The sequence below is a fragment of the Mustela putorius genome, unplaced genomic scaffold (assembly GCF_011764305.1).
Source record: "Mustela putorius furo isolate JIRA1106 unplaced genomic scaffold, ASM1176430v1.1 tig00000145_pilon_pilon_pilon, whole genome shotgun sequence".
In the NCBI taxonomy this organism is placed as follows: domain Eukaryota; kingdom Metazoa; phylum Chordata; class Mammalia; order Carnivora; family Mustelidae; genus Mustela; species Mustela putorius.
The window spans coordinates 26,498,057-26,519,086 of NW_025421294.1; the positions used below are offsets into that span (position 1 = coordinate 26,498,057).

General features: G+C 38.5%; 1 protein-coding gene and 1 long non-coding RNA gene across 4 annotated transcripts; one reads left to right on the forward strand and one right to left on the reverse strand.

Moving 5' to 3' along the window:
- On the reverse strand, positions 1-20,428 carry UBE2B (ubiquitin conjugating enzyme E2 B). 3 transcript variants are annotated; one of them, XM_004744964.3, is made up of 7 exons: positions 20,239-20,428; positions 18,055-18,135; positions 16,537-16,562; positions 12,199-12,288; positions 7,789-7,877; positions 6,549-6,687; positions 1-388 (listed from the first exon to the last, which is right to left on the reverse strand). In XM_004744964.3, the coding sequence occupies exons 1-6, from the start codon at positions 20,280-20,282 to the stop codon at positions 6,559-6,561; spliced, it is 459 nt and encodes a 152-aa protein (XP_004745021.1). In that variant the 5' UTR covers positions 20,283-20,428; the 3' UTR covers positions 1-388; positions 6,549-6,558. The 3 variants fall into 3 exon arrangements, with proteins under 3 accessions (XP_004745021.1, XP_044931435.1, XP_004745019.1); XM_045075500.1 differs by lacking the exon at positions 1-388 and adding an exon at positions 3,798-4,028; XM_004744962.3 differs by lacking the exon at positions 1-388 and having other exon boundaries at positions 5,346-6,687; positions 20,239-20,427.
- Positions 7,875-13,123, forward strand: LOC123390788. Its single transcript, XR_006605368.1, has 2 exons — positions 7,875-8,890; positions 12,971-13,123. It is a non-coding gene; the product is annotated as an uncharacterized LOC123390788 (long non-coding RNA).
- Positions 20,429-21,030: the final 602 nt, after the last annotated feature.

The window sequence follows — 21,030 nt, forward strand, 5'->3', positions numbered from 1 at the left end:
TAACAATATATTTTAAAACTTTATTTTACATATATTTTTTTCATTCATATTCCTTGGGGAAGAAAAAGAATCTCTCTGGGCTTGCTTTTCATTAAAGTAAAGAACAAGCAAGTGAAAGAGCCTATTTATTCATTTATTTAAGTGAAAAGCCCGACGAGGTTCTGTTTCTTCCCCAAAGTTTACTCTGTTCCTTCCAAGTTAGGACTTTCATGTCCAAGGGTGGCAGTATGTTGGCTGCCTTTCTCATTTTGGTTTAGTTTTTCTCACAATGTCAGCATTAGGGGCAGAGTCCTTCGCGTATGTGGTCTTGTCAGGGAGGGAGGTGGGCCTGAAGCCTTGCCCACAGACAGGACCAGCTGAGGCGGCAGGGGTAACAAGAATACATCACCTTTGGGAATCAAAATAAGAAAAGTAAAAATTGAGATTATTAAGTTCCCATTAGACAGAGCTGTAATTCTTAACATATCTTAGGCATGGACATGTGAACCAGAGTTTTTTTCCTTAGTGCTGGCAGGCAGAGGGCTCGTTAGAAATAACCTGGGTGGTCCCAGCCCAAGTTCCATCCTTCTTTCCCAGCCTAGGAAAGGTAGGCAAATGACCCCCAAAAGAACCTTGATTATGGTCTTCCAACCTAGTTGCCTAGGAGAAATGCTGTTAGGGCATCTTGAGGCAGACTTTGTCTTTCCCTGGTTTAGTGAAAGGGTGATTAACTGTAAGGAGGTCAACCTTGAACTGTTTGGGCCTTCTGACTAAAGCCCTTGCTTTGCTGTGAATCCTAGCACCAAAATCTCACTGCGGGGACTGCATCTTCCTTTCTCTTTTATAACTTCTTATAATAAGAACATTTAACTGAACCTAGATGTGCACTGATAGATAAATTCCTTCTTCCTGATTTACTTCACCTCCGTGTAGGGATCTGTGAGGTGGGGGATGATTCTTTGATCTTTATTGGAGAATTTGGTGGAAAAATTTCTCCTTCAGTAACTGGCATTTAGTGAGCTCTCCCTGCTTCACTCCTACTCTACTCTCCCTTTGAGGCCAAGCTGTGGAAAAATGTTTCAACTAAAACTTACACAAAAGAAAAATGAGCACCCACAGTCACCCCCACAAGACCAGGCTCTGACCCCAAGGCTTCAGAAGGGCAGACCACATCAGTTCCAGTTGTGTGGTAGGGCCAGTCATGAGTTGGCACCCATTAAGTCCTCAGTAGCTATGCTGACAAAATGAAGGGCAACAGGCACTGAACAATTCAGCCTTAATCAGATGTCTGGCAGTCCCAGAGAGGGAGGTAGAAGCAAAACCTCCAGGATGGGGGTGGGGGTCAGCCCGTGGCCAGAGCTTATAGGTACATTGCAGTTCTCCCCTAACACTATGTGCCTTGGAACCCCTGTACCACTTGCATCTAGGGTCTGGGGCTTGTGAAGGGTGTGGATATGCTCCTCTCCCCATGAACATGGCCTTTGCCCAAGCACTGGCATGGCAGGCTTACCTGAATGTCACCTTGTAAACCCATGGGACTTTATCTTTGGTGTGAACTGTGGGCTCCAGCTGACTGGGAACTGTTGGGCTTGATCCATCACCTATAGTCCCACTTCCCCTTAAACTACTTGTTTTCAACTTCTCAGGTGGTGAGACAATGACTCATGCTTCCTTCTACCTTTGTGTTTACCAAATTATTTCTAATGACTACATTCTACTTTTGTAACAAAACTGGAATATGCTCATCAGTGTCTCCAGAGGACTTGGAGCTTGAACTTTAGAGGTCCTCTGCTAACCTGCTGGCCTCCTGCCTAGGTCTGTGCATGTAATGCCACAGGTGTCTGGAAAGGAGTTTCCTAGTATTTGGATTTACATTCCAACCTTTGGAACTGTACTTGTATTGTTGCTCTTACAGCATGATCTGTCAGACTTGGTTTTGAGAAGGTGCCATGGGGGTTGTGCTGTTCTCAAGCTGCTGAGTGCAAAAGAATATGCAGCCCATCAAAGAATCAATGTGTAAGGGCTAACAAAAGCCAGGGAGGGGAACTTTCTCCCTGAACAGATGGGTTCGTCAGCCTGTCACCGAGCCCTAGAATTGCCCTCACTGATCTTACTGGTTTGCAGAAGAACCCTTGTACCCAACCCTGGGAGAGAGATCGTCTTCATTCTAAAGGCAGCCTTTTCTAGAGAGTCTTGACTTGAAACCATAGCCTTACATACTCGTTCAGGTACAGGTCTATAACCATAACCCACTAAAACACAGCAAGGATTACTAATCCATCTTTTTCTGGAGGTGATATGGCCGAAGGTGACATGGGCTGGAATCTCTGATTCTTTTCCTATACTCTCCTCAGGATGTTATCAGGAAAAGAAAGTTCCAGTTCCTTGTGGTCTTTGTACTCATACTACTACAGTAACATAAAATCTCCCAACTCAGTTTTGTAAAATGACTTTATACAGAGACCAAATTTCTGCAAACCTCGCTGTATTTGATATTCTCTTAGTCAGGAGTGCAGCCAGTCCAATTCAGCTGGGGGCTCTGCTATTCTTGGCAAAAGGTCTTGTTTGTAACGGGGGAAGGGAAAGGGCAACTTACACCTTGAGCTTCAGACAGGAAGCAGCACTAAGAGGTCTGCCTTAAGTGCTCTTAATGTTTGCATTTTGGCAGCCTTCAAGACACCATAGAACCCTTCGGCATTCCAGGAAGAAATGACAACTGAATGGTACAGGTTGATGGGCCTAAGGAGATCCTTTCATAGATAGGCTTTGATCCCCTCTAGACAAGTACCCAAACCAGTGGCTTTAAGGATCCCAATCTTCCAGAAAAGAATTTAGGTAGTTAACCTCCCTCCCCAAGAGACTATAGAAGCATCATACTTGCTAAGACTGTCACCATACAAAGACTTCTCTAACCAGCTAAAAGATTATTTCTTGTCACAGGGGCTCTGAAGTCTTCTCATACATATTATTGTACAAGTTACTGATAAAAGCCTCACATGGCCAAGCTTTACCACTCAACTAAGTGGCAGTTCTGACAGTCAGTCCATACAGGCTTTTTCACCCAAGGCTAAATCCTCCAAAAAAGAGGAAGCTTGGAGTTCCTCCTTCCAGGGTTCTTGATTTCAACCAGAAAGGAGCTAATGTTGCTGAGCTTGAGAAGTCATATACTCAAAAAGGTTTGCAAAAGACACAGCTAATTTGTCTTTCTGGCCCAATCTAAAAAAAGCCCTAGCCCATGCTATATATAGGAAATGTAAAAACCTCAAGAAGTTATTAACAAAATTTTAAACCAATACAGCTGGGGTTGAGGAGAGGTGGAAAAATTACTCAAAGAGGAATGGCACACATTTGTATATTCTTTTTCAAAGGACAGAGAAAAAAGTAAACTCAATAAAACTGTTCCTAATATCTTTCCTCCATGCCACATACTTGAATAACTAAAGAAAACTAATCTTTATTCCTATCTGACAGCAGTTTTTCCCTAACTAGATGGGAACTGATGTAACAGAGCTACCATTTTGGCATAAGGCCCTTGCCTTATGGGCAATTTCTTTTGCCTTTAATAGCTTTGCAACTACTGACTTTATTTACATGATAATCCCCACATAACTGAGATTCCTCAGGGACTCTGCATTTCAAAATGCAACAGAAAGGAATTGTAATAAATACCACCAAGAACTAAAAAGTTGATCCCTATCTCTTAAAACCTGGGAGAACTGAGAGCTCAAAATACCTCAGACGTAACTCTAAATTGTACATTATGAGCCCTAGGGTTCTTTCTCACAAGTACTAAATAAATCAATTAAGTAGACAGGTACTTTGTTTACTGAGCACAAAATACAGGCACCTTTAATTTTTTCCCTACTACCTTCCACCTACTTAACAGGAGTAAGATTTTTTAGGTCAGTTTCAGAAGTTACTCATGGAACTTTCATTGGGGTGTGTGGGGGGGGCACAGACTCAAGAATATTTCCATGAAGGGGGGAAAAAATTGGTCTATTGATAAGTCATAAGTTATAGTCCTTTATATCAGAGGCCAGAAGGTGTACCTATATTAAAAAAAAAAGAGAGAGAAAGAGAGAGATAGAAAATGGTGGTCAAGAAAACTTCTTCACTGGATAGATACCAGTCTCTACCCAAAGTCTAAATCAACTAAAGCATTTTTAAAAAATGAGAGAGACATATTTAAGTCTAATAGATTTTCTAAAACTGGACTCAATATCTTAATATTTCTTGAGGGATAGTCTACTTCTTGGCTAAAAGACCAGACTGTCCAGGTACAAATCCCAGTTCTATACTTGCTAGCTGGCTTATCTTCAACAAATCACTTACTTATTCTCTCTGTACCTGTATTCCTCATCAGTAATATAATGGTATCTACCTCACAGGATTACTCTAAGTCTGAATTGTGATCACATACGTTAAAGTGCTTCAAATGGTGTTATGCACACAGAGCATTCTATGTCAGAAGTACTGTTACAGAGGAAGTATTACAAATGCATTTCAGCTTTAGCATGAATCCAACTTCATACTGAAGTAAACAACTTAGTTCTAGCCTCTTGCTGTAACAACACATTTATAAAGTCTACCTAGTTTAAAAGTAAACACTTTTTGTATGGTATAACCTTGTAAAAATTGAAGGTTTACATCTAGTACTCAACCAAAGAAATAGGAATCTGTTCCAAGGCTGAAGAAAAAAGTTCAGGAGTAACTGGGAGAAGATGAATCCTAAGAATTTTCTCCAGTGGGAATGTGGATGAGGTAGGAATTTTATGCATGTGTTGAATTTAGGACTTGGAGCTCAGCGACTCCCTGTTAAGGGAGATGTGACCCCCCCATAATTATCAATACCTGAAAATATTGATAAGGAAATATTGAAAAGGAAAGCATATTAGGATAAAAATAGCTTTTGAAGCAGCAACCAAATAGCATTTAATGAAGTAAGAGGGGAGTACTCTCATATCTACTGTATATTTTAAGAGTTTGTCACTGGATTAGATGTCTACAGGAGCTACACTTTGTCTCAGAGCTGAGTATGAAAGCATCACATTTACTATGACCAAGAAGTACCTGTAAGCATCTCTTTTTTTGGCCATTCATTCCAGCAAATGGACTCTTATTTGTATGAAAAGCTTCTAGGATCGTACACTGACCCAAAATTTTGCCAGGTAATAGCTTTTAAAGGGAAACATCAGCACTTATCCTTCCAGTGTTAAACTTGGCTTAAAAAATAGAAGCTGTAGATACTGCAATCCTCGTCTTCCAATAGAGAAACTGTTAGCTTACTAAACTAGTTAAGAATAGGACAAGAAACTATATTGGGGTTACTCATATAGCTGTTTTAACTACTAGAAAGACTACACAGGTGGTTCAACAGAATTTACTTGTATATTTTCCATTTTCTGTACTATTTGAAGGCATAGGATAGCTTTGTATTAGCTTTCTACAATACTGTGTTTTAAATTTATCCAGTAAACTAAGATGCAGTACAACTTTTATACAACTTAGGAGATAAAAAAAAAAATCTCCACAAGAGAAAGAAAGCAACTCAGCAGGCCCTGGTATTAAAACATTTTTCCAGAATAAACAGATATGCAATTGCATTAAAAGGCAGTTTTCAAATATTTTCAGTTACACCAAGATTCCTTCCAAATATCTGCCTTGCTAAACCAATGCAACCGATTCTTACTCAGTTAATAGTGGGGCATGGATTTTGGTAAATGTTTATGGTTTTACTTTCTTCATTATCAAAAATCTTTTAAAGTGCTATCAAGCAGCAAATAAGTTGCATTAGTTCTCTGTTTCCGGTAGAGGTGCCAATTCCTCATGGTAGAGGTACAAACTGTGAAATTGCGAAAGGTACAGTTTAACAGTAAGTAGTGCATGAAAAACAGTAACACGTGGCCTAAATACAGAGTTGGACAGAATCAAACCAGTTATGTCTATAATTGCTCAAGTGAAATGGATATAGTTTCATTCAAACATTTAAAATAAAGTCTGAAATTATAATTGGTGGTTAGAATCAAATTTGAAGAATTTCTTGATAAAATATAAATCTGTTCTTTTGAAATTGGAAATGAAACTATTAATTGATGGGAGAGCTAGAGACTTATTAACCCCTCCTACACAGATAAGGAAATAAGTGACAAAGTCTCTTGCACTGAAGTTATGTATTTTAACAGCTTTACATGTAATATTCATATATAAAAAACTTTAAGTGCTTTTCTCCAATTTAAAAATCTAAAGAATTCAAAAATAAGGCATTCAATATTTGAAAAAAGTACAGATTTACAAAATGTGTATTATTCTGTCATGAAAACTCCACACCAACATTATACACTTGGAAAAAAATACAAACAGGATATATTACAAATTTATGTAAGCAATAACTTAGTTCACACCATGCAATAAAAAGTACATTAATCAAGATACACAAGCTTTTGTAGGTTCTAAACTGAAGGACTTTTTTTTTTTCTGCAGAATCCTTAAAACCTGTGGCACTTAAAATTTGTTAGCCTTTCTACTGAGAGGTAAATTATACACAACAATGATGAAAAAAATTAACAGACCAGTTGTCTATTATGAATCATTCCAGCTTTGTTCAACAATGGCCGAAACTCTTTTCTCATATTCTCGTTTGTTTTCCTGATAAAGCTGTGCTGCCTGGCTATTGGCTGGACTGTTTGGATTTGGTTCATCCAGCAGAGACTGGAAGGAAAGAGAAAGGAAAAAATCTGTGGAGAGTTATTCTTTACATTAACATAGGTCAGATACCGAGCATACGGGTTGTACAGAAAACCAAATTACTCAGTAAAGAAATGGCAGATATTAGTGTATCTTCTGTATTTTCAGGTCTTAAATACTTTCAGAAATGGCTTGATCAATTCAGTAATTTCCTCCTGCTAGAGAACTGAAACTTCCAAAACACATAGTACTCAACTGCCTTAAAACGTCTAATTTCAAAGAAATTAGGAAAGAATATTCTTCAACATACTGAACTATTAGCCAAGAAATAAAAAGCTTGATTTGGTTAATATATAATACCTAGAAATAGCAACTAACATTTTCCGAAGTTAAACTCTATTTTTGTGGTTACAAATGTCTGACAGTAAGTTGGATAGAGAATCTTGTTTCATCAAGAAAACATACACATCTAGCAGCAACAGAATGAAATAGGGAAGCTGAAAACAATGTTTATAAAACATGATAGGAAAAGCTTTAAAAAAAAAGGTCACAAACCAAAATTTTCCTTCTGCTCCTCTCACATCCACATAAACTAAAACATCCCTCATTCCACCTCTCCAAAATTGTCATTCAAGGTCAACTCTGAAATAATCTGCCAGTGTTTTTGGCAAATGGTAACACGATCTCTTCTTTTTTAATAGGATTTCTTGGATAGGCTATCATACTTAATGATTCTCTGCACTTCAGTTTCCTGAGGTCCCTATGGTTTTTCTAAGCAATCATCTTTCACTATTTTTTTTTTTTTTTTTTGGATTACTAATCATGTATTGATAAGAGGTTTTTCTTTCACTATTTCTAAGAAGTATTTTCCTTTTCCACATCCTGTGGCTATGCTGCATGGGCATAAATACCTACCTGTGAGAACACTTTATTTACACAAGGATCAGGAAATTGACTGTGGGTTTGATCCACTGTGGTCACTAACAAAAAAGCAGACCAGCTGTCTGCAAATTGTGGGGTTTTATCCAGGCTATGCCATTGGTTACCTGCTACTGCTCCTGAAGGAGCTGCCTGTATCCCACAGAATCTTGAAAAAAATGATCATGCAACCTAACACACCCTTACCTGAATTGATGTTAAGATAGAAGATACATCATATGTTGGACTCCATCGATTCTGAAGGATATCTAAACATATGCTACCATCAGCATACACTGCAAAGACAACACTAAAATTGGTTACCTATTAACTTTATCATATTTAACAGTTAAAAGAGAAATCTTTACCACAAACAGAATGCTTGGCCCAGTCAGAAGTTCTGAACATTGTTACCAAACCCTCCTGTCTCACAGGAAAACCAGTGTTAAAACTAAGGTCTCTTATTTTGCACCTTTTCATTAGGGAACTTTGTCAGAGTTCAATTTTTTCAACACCCACCTTATAGCCTATCGGTTTGAATCTTCTATTTCTAAACTCTTTAAATAAAGCTCTTGAAAAAAAAAAACCAAACACCTTATTTTTTGACATCATAATTACTCTCCCAGAAATTATTCCTAAAAGAAATAAATGTAGACACATGAAGTTTTATTTATAGGAAGAGTTCACTATGATACGATTTATAAGTGTTTATATACTGTTTATGGACCTAAAGAGGTGACTGGATAACAGTACATTTATATAATCAATACCAATGTAGCCAACAGAAAAGATACACATCTACCCTCTGTTAACTGATACAGAAAGACATCCACAATGTAGACCACCTTAATAAGTTTTCAAATTTTAGAGGAAAACGACATTTTTTACAAAATGTTTTAAGTATTTTCATTTGAAGTATAATTGTTTTCATTTGAAGTCTGTGTAGTTACAAAAACATTTGTAAGACTAAATGCCAAATTTAAGTCCTGGTTCTAAGTAACAGGATTCTTGCATTTTGTGATTTCTTTTATAATGAGAATGCATTCCTTTCATAATCAAAAAATAAAAATCCAGTGATTAACACGTTTAAATTCTAACATTTGGGAAGTTTTTTCCCCTCTTGAACTGATTATGTGAAAATACAACGAACATAAATTTTTACCCTCTTGTGAGACTCTATGTCTACATGACGTATTTCCAAAAGTAGAAATGCTACATTGACAAAGGATAAATGCATTTAATGTTACAGATACTGCCAACTTTGGAAAGCTTCACTGAGCAAGCCTGATCATCTTACATAAAGACAAGAGTAAGTAAGGCTTTTTGGGAGAGAGGAGGCAAATTATACTTAAATATTGTCATTTCTCAGGGCTCTCTCTATCCTCCATCCTTTTTCTTCTGGCCCAGTGTACACCCTCAGGGTGATGTTCTTCACTCTCATGGCCTCAATGACCATCCATGTGCTAGCTACTTACAGTTACTAGTTTTAGAGAGCCTAAGTGGGATGCCTGGGTGGTTCAATCAGTTAAGCAGCTGCCTTCGGCTCAGGTCATGATCCTGGGTTCTGGGATCAAGTCCCACAATTTTCAAATATTGATTTCAAGTATTTATGCCACATTAGGCTCCCTGCTCAGCAGGAAGTCCACTTCTCCCTCTGCCTGCTATTCCCCCTGCATGTGCTCACTCTCTAATAAATAAATAAAATCTTAAAAAAAAAAAACAAAAAAACAGCACAGCTTAGTGTCTTATTATCTATCCCACAGGAACATCAAACTTAGCGGGTCTAAAAAACAATTATCACCTCTGTAAGACCCATAAAAGTACAAAATGATTTTTAAAGTTTTGAACTAGTAACTATTTCTAAGAAATAATCCAAAAGTAAACCAGAAATCAAGCATCCATCAACTAATGAATAGATAAACAAGATACAGTATATATCCAAATAATGAAATTTCCTTCAGCAATAAAAGGAAAGGAATACAATTACAACACAGATGAACCCTGAAAACTATGCTAGCTGAAAGCAGTCAGTCACAAAAGACCACATGTATTACAGGATTTCATTTATAAGAAACGTCCAGTACAGGCAAATCTACAGAGGTAAGAAAATAGGACTGCCTAGGGCTAGGGTGCTGGGATAAAGGGGAGTGATTGCCAACTGTCACAGAATTTTTGGGAGAGAATGAGAAAAATGTTCTAAAATTGATATGGTGACAGTTGTACAACTCAATGTACTAAAAACCCCTGAACTGTAAAATTTAGATGAATGAACAGCATAATATATGAATTATATTTCAAATAAAGATGCTTAAAAAGTGTATCAGAAAGTTAATAAAAAAGTACCAGTAAAAGAAAAAAAGGGAAACCACTATTACGAAGGAGTAAGAAATAATCAAATACACTGTTTCCCCAAGGATGAAAATACCATACCTCCATACACAGAACCCCTGGCACATTGTACAGTCTTTCCCACCTTCATTTACAGAGCCTTCTTACTACATTGTGGGTCAATTCAGTAGTAAGTTTTTGATTACAGTGGAATAAATATTAAGTGACTCCTTCTGAAAGTAAGTTAACTGATGGGGAAGACCATATTTAAATGAGCCAAGGTTACAAAAAGGAAAGCTTAAATATTTTGGAAAGTCTTTTGTACAGTAATTTATAATCCAGGAATATACATGTATTAGAAGTAAACAGGAAATTATAGAAGAGCAGATTTAATTACAAAGAGTCAGTCAGAAATCATGGAAAACAGGAATAAAAAATTTCTCCAGGGGTGCCTGGGTGGCTCAGCTGGTTAGGCATCTGCCTTGAGCTCAGGTCATGATCCCAGAGTCCTGGGACTGAGACCCACATTAAGCTCCCTGCTCCTCAGGAAGCCTGCTTCTCCCTCTCTGCCTGCCCCTGCCCCTGCTTGTGTTCTCTGTGTCGAATAAATAAATGAAATCTTAAAATGTAAATAAAAAAATTTATTTCTCCACATAAAAATAGGAATGATAGAAAAAATAAAAAACTGTACTTAAAAAAAACCCTTAAAAACGTACGAACCTTTGACCCAGTAATCCCACTTCTAAAAACTTGTTCTATAATAATATTCATGGTTATTTGGGAAGATTTTCAAGAATGTTCTAAGTGCCAATTAAAATTACAAACAACCTGGGGCACTTGGCTGGGAACCGAATCTTGATTTTGGCTCAGGTCTTGATCTTAATATTGTTTAATATTAAATTATATTAATATTAAGTTATTAATATTCAGTTTAATATCATGAGATAGAGCCCCATGATAGGCTCCACCTTGAACATGAAGCCTGCTTAAGATTCTCAATCTTGGGGCACCTGGGTGGCTCAGTGGGTTAAACCTCTGCCTTCGGCTCTGGTTATGATCTCATGGTTCTGGGATCAAGCCCTGCATCGGGCTCTCTGCTCAGCCAGGAGCCTGCTTCTCCCTCTCACTCTCTGCCTGCCTCTCTGCCTACTTGTGATCTCTGTAAATAAATAAAATCTTAAAAAAAAAAAATTCTCACTCTCCCCCTCTTTGCACCCCTCCCCCCGAACTTGCACTCTCTCTCAAAATAAAAAATATTTTTAAAAAGATTTTATTTGACAGAGATCACAAGGAAGCAGAGAGACAGGTAGAGAGAGAGGGAGAAGCAGGCCTCCCACTGAGCAGAGAGCCTGACGGAGGCAGGGCTCGAGCTCAGGACCCTGAGATAATGACCTGAGCTGAAGGCAGAGGCTTTAACCCATTGAGCCACCCAGGTGCCCCTAAAAAATAAAATCTTTAAAAAACCCTGAAAATCACCAAAAACTGGACAGACTGATTATGGTAACCTCACAGAACATTTATGCAGCCATTAAGAATGATGCAAAAGAATATTTAATAAGGAAAGATATTCACAGTTCATAAAAATGTTACTTAATTACATACAATATGATCTCAATTTTGTACAAGCATTTATTTGTACTTATTATTTTTAGATTTTATTTATTTGAGGGGGGAGAGAGGGAGGGGGAAGAGATCACAAGGGGGGAAAGGTTAAAGGGAGAAGCAGACTCCCTACTGAGCAGGGACCCCAATGTAGCTGATCCCAGGACCGTGGGATCACGAGGCAAGCCAAAGACACTCAACCAAATGAGCCACCCAGGTGCCCTCTTTGTATTTTTAAGATTTTTATTTATTTATTTATATTTGATAGAGAGATCACAAGTAGGCAGAGAGAGAGAGGGAGGAGGCGGCCTCCCACTGAGCAGAGAGCCCGAGGCGGAGCTTGATCTCAGGACCCTGAGATCCTGACCTGAGCCGAAAGCAGAGGCTTAACCCAGTGAACCACCCAGGCTAAATTTTTTTAAAAAGCTAAATTTTAAGCAAAAATTTTTTGGTATCCTTCTATTTCTACAAATAAATAGTATTATTTCAAAATCAAAAGTATTAAGACAAAACAACTTTACCTGAAATTTGGAACCTTCTAAAGATTTTAGGCTACAAAAACGTAGCTAACACTGACATGGAAGCAACATCCTGAAGTGGCCTGTTGCAGTAAGAGTTATGGGGCAAGGCCTAAAAGGAAGGAAAGAACTCTTTCCCAAATATAGAGTTTAATAAAATGTTACTTACCATTTGGATGAAACATTTTGGATAAAAACCTAACAGTTGGTGGTTTATTTGGATACTCTTCAGAAAATTCTATTACTAGTTTAAAAGTACCTAGATAGAAAAAAAAAATCAGAATAATTATGGTAAAGAAAAGCATTACTTTTTAAACTCTTCATCAATGAATTCCCAACCCATACTGGTTTTTGTACAACCACACAAAAAGTAATGTCAATTCTGGCTTAGCACATAAGACATATGAAATATACTTTGATTTACGTTAGACTGGTAACACACAGCACTGGCAAGCACTTGGGAACACACACTTTCATGTGCTATTGGGTGGGAATGTTAAACTGCCATATTTTTGGAAGGCAATTTGGCCCTAGCTACTGAAATTTAAAATGCACATTTGGGAAACTACAGCTAGTTTATTATAGCTTAGAAGGGGGTATGCCAAAGGATTTTAAGAAGGGCTAACTACCACATGACAAAGGACTTCCATCAGAGGCATGGACATTACTCTGAAAGGTCTTTTCCATCCCCTTACAAATCCTTTCACTCAAATATGCCAAGAACCAGTAAGTATTAATGTAACTGCCTACTGTGGTTATAGTCCAACATGGTACATACACTCTTGTAAAGTGGTATTTTATGGTCAGTACAGACAGGATTTTAAAAAAATTATGCATTCTAACAAAGTCAATCTGTTCACAGCGTACAAAGTAGAACTCTCAACTCTAATTCTATTTTGCAGAAATAACCATTATTACTGGGGTTTTCTATGTTTTTCTAGATTTCTATCCTGTTTATTCACTATCCAGAGTTCTTTTATTTTGAGGACATCCACCTGAAGGTTGGAGAGGTGTTCTACCTACAACCCCTTGGACATACTCAGTAAAATCAAGACTTATTCTTAATGAAGTCAATAAAAAAGTTTAAACCATTCCAGATGTCTCTAGAAGGTTCATCCCGTTTTCAACAATGTAGTTTTAAAAAACAAAACAAAAATCCATTCTTGTATTTATTTTATCCAATATTTTATCTATATATTTGGTATACAGCCTCTACCTTTTTACATTGTTTTTGCTGCTGGAAATCTGGGATTAGGGAAGCCAAAGATATACACAAAATCAAAAGTGGTTATCTATTTCATACTCTGAATACATCAGAGTTGTTATGAAAAGTACAGTTAAATAGTGAAGATAGTCTTTATGTATTTTCAAAGTGTACATTTTAATTTGCTTTAATTAAAAAAACTTACTGTAAAAAATTTCAGCCCACACAAATATGAACAGCAATTTTCAAGTTTTTTTCTGCCCACTTTATGGAGTCTCAGGACCCCTTTATACTCTTATTCCCAAACTTCCAATGGGAAGTCAACTGAAGGTGAAGCTGGGAAGGGACACATATGACAGCATACCATTTTACAGATTTCCACCAAAAATGAAAAATAATTTCATTTTTAAATACTGGCTCCTCAATAACTAACTTGCAAAAATTCCCAATTTTTAACAATCTGTTATGAATCAGTACAAACTGCCTCCAGCACGCTGCTGAATGTAACTATCAGTATTTCTTACACTAGACATATTTAACTCATGAATTTTTTAAGTAATTTCTATGCTCAGTGTGAGGCTCTAACTCATGACCAAGATCAAGAGTCGTGCTCTACCGACTGAGCCAGCCAGGCACCATAACCCAGAAAATTTTTCCAAATATTCATTCATTCATTACTGTAAACTCACTACACATTAACTTAAATGACATTTAATGAAAAGTAATGTGTTTCCCCACCAAGTTAGTGAGAGGCTTAGCACTGTCTCATATTTTTGCAATTCTCTTTAATGACTGGCTTAAGAGAAGACAGCTGGATTCTCTCAGCTGCTTCTACATTTTATCAGTTGCAATATGCTGTTCTGGGAGGAGGCTGAAGAAAACAAAGTCTCACAAAAATATGTAAGTGAAAAAAGTATTTTCCTATTTTTTTCAGATAATTGTAAATATTCCTTTTTGATTACTATAGTAAGAAAGTGGTAGGTTTTTAAGGGTTAATTGCAATGTAGAATCTGAAATCACACACATTTTTGCATCAGTTACATCAAAATCTGTTACAAGCTGCATAAATGTCTGATTCATCCCTAATTTTCTATTATACACTGGTCATTCAGAAAATATTGGTTCAATGAATGATACAATTGTTGTAAACCTTGGGGCATTTCATTAAATACTATCCAAAACCAAATCACAATTAGGTAATACCACCTACTGATGTTATCCGAGATGTCTTGAAGTACTGGGAAAGGTTACTTTATCAGTAGCAACAATACTGTCACTTTCCTTGATCTAACAGCTCACTTCAATCACTTGAGTATGTCTGCCAAACAGTACGTCTGCCAAACAGTCGAATCTAAATTATCAGTTTGTCTCTCATTCATTCAAGTAAAAATGTTCCATGAAAATAAGTTTAAGTTGCAACTCAAACAACTGCAGAAGTGCTTTTCCTCCAGAAAATCATTACAAGAAGTGTTTTATGCATACTTTCTGCTTCATCACACAGAATATTTTAAGAATGTATACCCAAGGGTCAGAATGGTAATAGTATCTATTCTTCAACAAGAACATTTATTTCTTTTTGCAATCAAGACAAAAAAATTTTAAGTGAAAGTGGCAGTTTTTAAAAATGCAAAGAACATGGGCACCTGGCTGGCTCTGTTGGTGGAGCATGAGGCTCTTGATCCCAGGTTGTAGGTTTGAGCCCCGCACGTTGGGTGTAGAGATTACTTTTACCCCCCCCCAAAAAAACTAAACTAAACAAATTTTAAATTCATAAATAAATAAATAAATAAAGCGACTATTAGTACAGTTTAGAGCCACTGTGTTGATCTGGGCCAGGATACTAAACTACATAAAACTACATAGGTCCAGTTTTAGCAACTTATGTTTCTGTATCACCAGTACAAATGCTGATACAGTAAAAAGGGCAAATGTCTTAGTGTTGGTGTAAAGACAGTTTTAATTACAAAGAATCCATGGAACAGTCTTAGGGACTAAAAGAAGGGGTTCATGGACTACCCAAGAACCCCCTATATGCAAAAAGCTGAAGTCCTTAAGTACTTCTCTTCCATTCCTTATCCCCACCTTAGTGGTAACCACTTTGAAAAGTGTGTTCATACAACCCTTTAATACACACACACTTGCATCCCTGTATTTGGTAAAAATGTAATGCAACATGTATCATTCTGAAACTTTGTCTCTTGAGTCTTATTTCCAGATCTACCTTACTGTTTATTCCACAATCTAAATACATTATAAATTTGCTAAACCATTTTTCCCTATTAGGCATTCAGGTTATGTCTTTAAAAACAGCACAATCAATCTTTTTTTTTTTTTTTTTAAAGATTTTATTTGACGGAGAGAGAGAGATCACAGGACAGGGCAGCAGGCAGAGAGAGCAGGGGAAGCAGGCTCCCCACTGAGCAGAGAGCACGATGTGGGGCTCGATCCCAGGACCCTGAGATCATGACCTTAGCTGAAGGCAGAAGCTCAACCCAAAGAGGCACCCAGGCGCCCCTACATTTAGTATCTTTGTGTAAGTATCTTCAATGGGTTAGTGTTCTAGTGCCATTTTGATCATTAAAAATCTGTTCAACAATTCTTAAAACTTTATGTTATAATTAAGGAAAATCTAAGAACCTGGTTAAAATCAATGATGAAAAGCTCAATTATAAACATGTATCAGAACCAGTTTTCCATTTTTCTGGCTCTTGGTGAAAAACTAAATTTAAGAGGCAAAGAATTCCACAGAATGTTAACTATTTATGGGTATCAAAAGTAAGCTGTACATGCAGCTACTGGCAGCTATGTTATCTTTTTTTTTTTAAGATTCAAAAAATTTTTTATTTTTAGGTAATCTCTGCACCCAATGTGGGGCTTGACCTTACAACCCTGTGACTGAGTCACACGCTCTACTAACTGAGCCAGCCAGATGCCCCAGCTACATATGTTTAAGAACAATTTCAGTTAAAAAACAAAAAACAAAAAAAGCAATTTCAGTTCAACACCTTATCAACATAGATAACAATGTTAAAAAAGCATGATTATCCTCCTTTAACCTACCATCTAGCCCTATAGTTCTACAGCCAATTACCAAAATGACACAAAGAGCTGACAATGAAGATGGTCAAGCTGATGTGGAAAGAAAAGACCTTTATGAACTAGAAATTCTCAGTAGCATTATTTAGTTTTAATTTGACCTAATAACAACAGAAAATAGTTTTAAGGTAGATATGTTAGTATTATAATTTCCTACTTAAAAGCAATGTTCTAATACTACAGAAAACATAATTGAGAATGACTTACCATCTTCAAAGGGTGTCCCTTCTGGTCTGAAAACGAAAAGATTTCTGATTAAAAGATGTTTCATTCTGCCTTTTCCTGATTTTTTTTTTCTCTCTCCTAAAGTAGACTTCAAGCCCAGTGCTGAGCCCAACATAGGGCCCAATCCTAAGACCCTGAGATCCAAAATCTGAGCTGAGATCAAGAATCAGCTACCCAACTGAGCCACCCAGGTGCCCCGTTTTTTTGATTTTTAAGAGTGGAAAGGATAAACTCAAACAGAGAAAGAGGGGCTCATTTTAATGACCTGTGGAGTTTTAAGATATTGTTTAGTATTATCCTAGCCCTATATTTTTATAGACACAGGTATAAGGAGTAACTATTTTCTAAGTTTTCATGTTTTAGCACACAATTCAGTTCATAAATACCAACCAGTCATTTTGTAAATGTGTATTCTTAAGAGAAAAATACTCGTATTTTCAGTTTACAACAATAAAATAGAAATACCCTTTAAGGTAACTGTACCAAACCGAAGTGTCCTGCTTCCCAACAAAGCAACAGCTCTGTTCAAAACAGCTAGACAGAACTGACTGTAACGAAGAAACCTCACTTTCTTTTGCTTAAATCTTTTCCCTGCCTCCACATCCCAATTTCATCTTTCCTAAGCAGCACCATCAAGGTTCAATTATTTTTTGCAAGTTAGCCTGAATTTAATATTTAATATAATCTCTTTAGAATAAACTAACTTTTCACTACTATTTAACTTGTAACTAATTCAATGGCAACTCAGAATTCCACTTATGAAGGTGTTCCTTCCTTTAAAGTTTTAGTGCAAACCCTAGTTTTGGAAAGCGTGAAAAAAGAAAGACCAAGCCCAGAAAAACAGAAGAAAAGGCGTAAGGAAATTTTAAATCAGGAAGCATATACGTGGGGTGCCTAGCATGTAATGTGGTTAAGCAGCCAACTCTTGATTTAAACTCAGGTCATGATCCTAGGGTTGTTGAAACTAAGCCCCGTGTAGGGCTTGGCAATAGCTGTGGAGCCTGCTTGAGATTTTTTTTCCCCTCTCTCTCTGCCCTTCTGTTCCCATCCCCCAACCTGCTTCTATTGGGGAAAAAAAAAAAAAAGAAAGAAAGAAAGAAAAAAAAGAGCAATTCTCACAATATATATATAATGTATTAAGCATTTTTTGTTAATTCTTGCCACACTGGAAACTCTGAGCATTTTTTTATTCTTAGTCTTTTTGTATTTTTAAAAGAATGAAATGCAAGCATAAACATTTTGGTACATTTTGTACAAAATAACTTACCCTTTCTTTTTAGTTTCAAATGATATTTTTAATCAGGTAAAACCCAGTGATTATAAAATCACAGGCAGTAACACCAACACAAATTTTACTTAACTGCAAAAACACTTCGCAGTATTTTTTTAAAAAATTTGCAGCTTTTGTAAGAGTCCCTGATTCCACTTCAGCCTCTGCCTAATTGACACATTCACTTTCCTTAAAGAATTACTATACCTATCATTTATCATTCTACTCACCCAAATATAACTGCATTCCACTGCATAATGTTGTTTTCAGATGGTGCACCACTGACACCCACAGGTGGGTCCTCTTGCAACCTAGAAATCCACAGTAGTAATTTTCAAAGTTGAACATTAAGGTCACTACGCAGGCCAAAGAGAACCGTTATGGACTATTCTACCTACTTTGACACAAACTAAGTCATTTCCTTGTTCTTGTGTTGAGGTGGACTAAACCATATGACTTAAAAATCAATCAACCACGTATATACTTATTAAATACCTCTCCAAACTGTCTCAATTCCAAAGAGCTTTGGACTCAATACTCTCTGATTATGAAGGTCAAGATGTATCTTTGGGAAGTGATGCATACAGACTGCCATTAACAGTAAAAATTAAAAGCCCCAAGTGCAAAAACCATTTTCACAGACCATCTTTTTTGCTGCTGTAAATATGGAAAAGGCGGTCTGTGTGAGTCTAAACCATTGCTACCAATGCAACATGGCCACCAATCCCCCACACCAAGGCAAACATTAAATGGCTGAAAACACTAATATTCAATTTAATTAGCAAACTAGTTTTAAGCAGGAGAGTAGCTTTAATCCATTTGCTTCAATTACCAATAGCTTTTAAAATAATCAAGCCTCAGTTATGTTTTTCATCTGCCCCTATTTTAAAGATCTGCACTACAGCTAAATCTACCTCTCCTATCAGTTGACCCGATACAAGGCTACCTTCCAACATCTGTCACAATCAAATTCTCATAACCTGAAAACCCTTGGAAAACTACCAAAGGAGCCCTGTGGAGATGGGCAGTAAGAAACCAGAGCAACAATGGACATAAACTGGAAGTTTTATTACATGGCTTTCACAAATCGGAGTTAACATGAAATTTGATTTTAAGCTGGAGAAGACAACTTTTGCACCAAACAGAGCATCTCCTTGCAAAGGCTGTCATTTCAACAGAAAAATAAACGAGACTCTTTATACACATATCTGTATGTAGTGATTGTCATAGGACATGATACTTTGAATTAGGCTTTTCAAATAGTTTTCAGTCAGGCTCAAACACATCAAGCCACGACGACTAGAAGCCTTTAAAGAATAAGGCTGCTTCTCGCCCACCAAAGGTAAACGGCTAATTACAAATACATTCAATGATAAAACTGCCCAAAGCCCAAAAGAACGGCATCCAAATGCCTCACCTATGCCCTTATAATGGCGAAGTTGAAAGGTTACTTCCTGAGCAGCTAACCTAAGTTTTTATACTAGATATTTTGTCTCAATCAGGGCAGATCTCTCCAGAAAAACAAAAACAAAAACAAACCACACTCAAAAATGTGCAGTGGATCGTAATGCTAAGTTTTCTCATTTTCCCCCCGTACCTCCAAGCATTCAATCAAAGGTAAACAACTGAAAAAAAGTCAATTCCTCCTCACTAACCCAAGCACCACCTAACAAAACCCTATTTTACAAAAGGAGGCCCAGGGAGTATCGGGTTAGCGCCAGTCTCCAAGAAGGCATTTTTCCAGACTTTGGAGGCTATAGATAGGGCTTTAGACATCAGGCCACAGAGCTGAGTTCCAGAAGGCACTGGCATCCCGGGCTGCCAGCCCGAGTCCCAGGTCTCTAAGCCAGTTCTCAAGGTCCTTTCGGGCGGGTGAGGGAGAGTCGGGTTTCGGAAGATGGGTTAACAACCTCCGGACCTCGCGCTGCAGACCCCACCCTCACTGCAGAAAGAATGGGAGGGGCGCTTTTCGCCCCAACCCGGCCCCTCAGCGAAGACCGCAGGGCTATCCGGGAAAACTGGTGCAGCAAGCAAGAAAAAAGATTCTGCAAGGATCGGCTTCTGGGGGACAGGGGCGGACACGACAGGATGCAAGGGCGCAGAGATGAGGCTTGAGCTCTAGGGCCAACGTCGCGCAGCTGACCCAAGTGGGCAGCGGGGAATCCTTGGACAGACCACAGCCATCTTTCTACCTCTGGGGGCGGGGGGCGGTAATCAAAATTTCTTGCGTCGGAAGAATGAGCAAGCAAGGATGGGGGAGTGCGAATGCGGGTTAGGACTGGGCTTCCGTCGGTACCGCTGGGCCCACGGTCGGCCCTCATAGGGTTATGAGAGGAAAGTGTCCCGGATCCCCGCCCTGCAGCCCCACAGCTATGGGGAGGAGCCTTCAACCAGGCGAAGATGAGGGCCCTTACCGCTTGAAATCCCGCATGAGCCTCCTCCGGGCCGGAGTCGACATGCTCCCCAGCTGCCCCGCGGTCAGTCTGAAAGAAAAGAGTCCCGCGCAGCCCCCCCACCCCCCGGCGCGGCGGCCGAATCACTGAGGGTCACCGCCGCCGCCGAGGCTGCACAAACAACCCTGCAATGACGTCTCCCTCCGCCGCCTCCAGATCCCTCCGCCCTCCGCCAGTACCACGGAGTGAGGGGTGAGGGAGAAGGGCACGGGACGTATGAGAGCTCGTTACGGCAGCTTTTGCGCAGAGTTCTATCCATTTGGGCTTCCCGATATAATCGATAAGTCAGTGTTCTCTGTTCTCAGTCTGGAGAGTGTGGATTAAGAAATCCCGAAACCGAAACACCATCTTGTGTCTCCCCCTTTCAGTACTTAAACTCGACCGGGTGGGGACAGAGAGGCGCATCCGGGGCCAGAGACTTCAGGGAAAGGAGGTGGGATGACGTAAGATCACGTGACTGCCGGCGGCGTTGTCAACAATCCACCCCTGAGGGGGAGGGGACGAAGTATCTAGAACCACGTGTCCCTCTGACGAGATTAGAACAGATCACGTGGGAGCGTCGTCTGACTGTCAGTCAGGTCTATGGAGGAAATGATTAAATTTATGGGTGTGCGGACGGGGAGAGGTCTTTTCTAGTTTTTCCTCCAGTTTGGTTCATGAACAGGGTTGGCGATCGTGGCAGAAGCAAAAGCTTGTTTTATTTCTTAATTCTTTAAAACAGAGCCCAAAATAATATAGATTTAAAATCTTTTC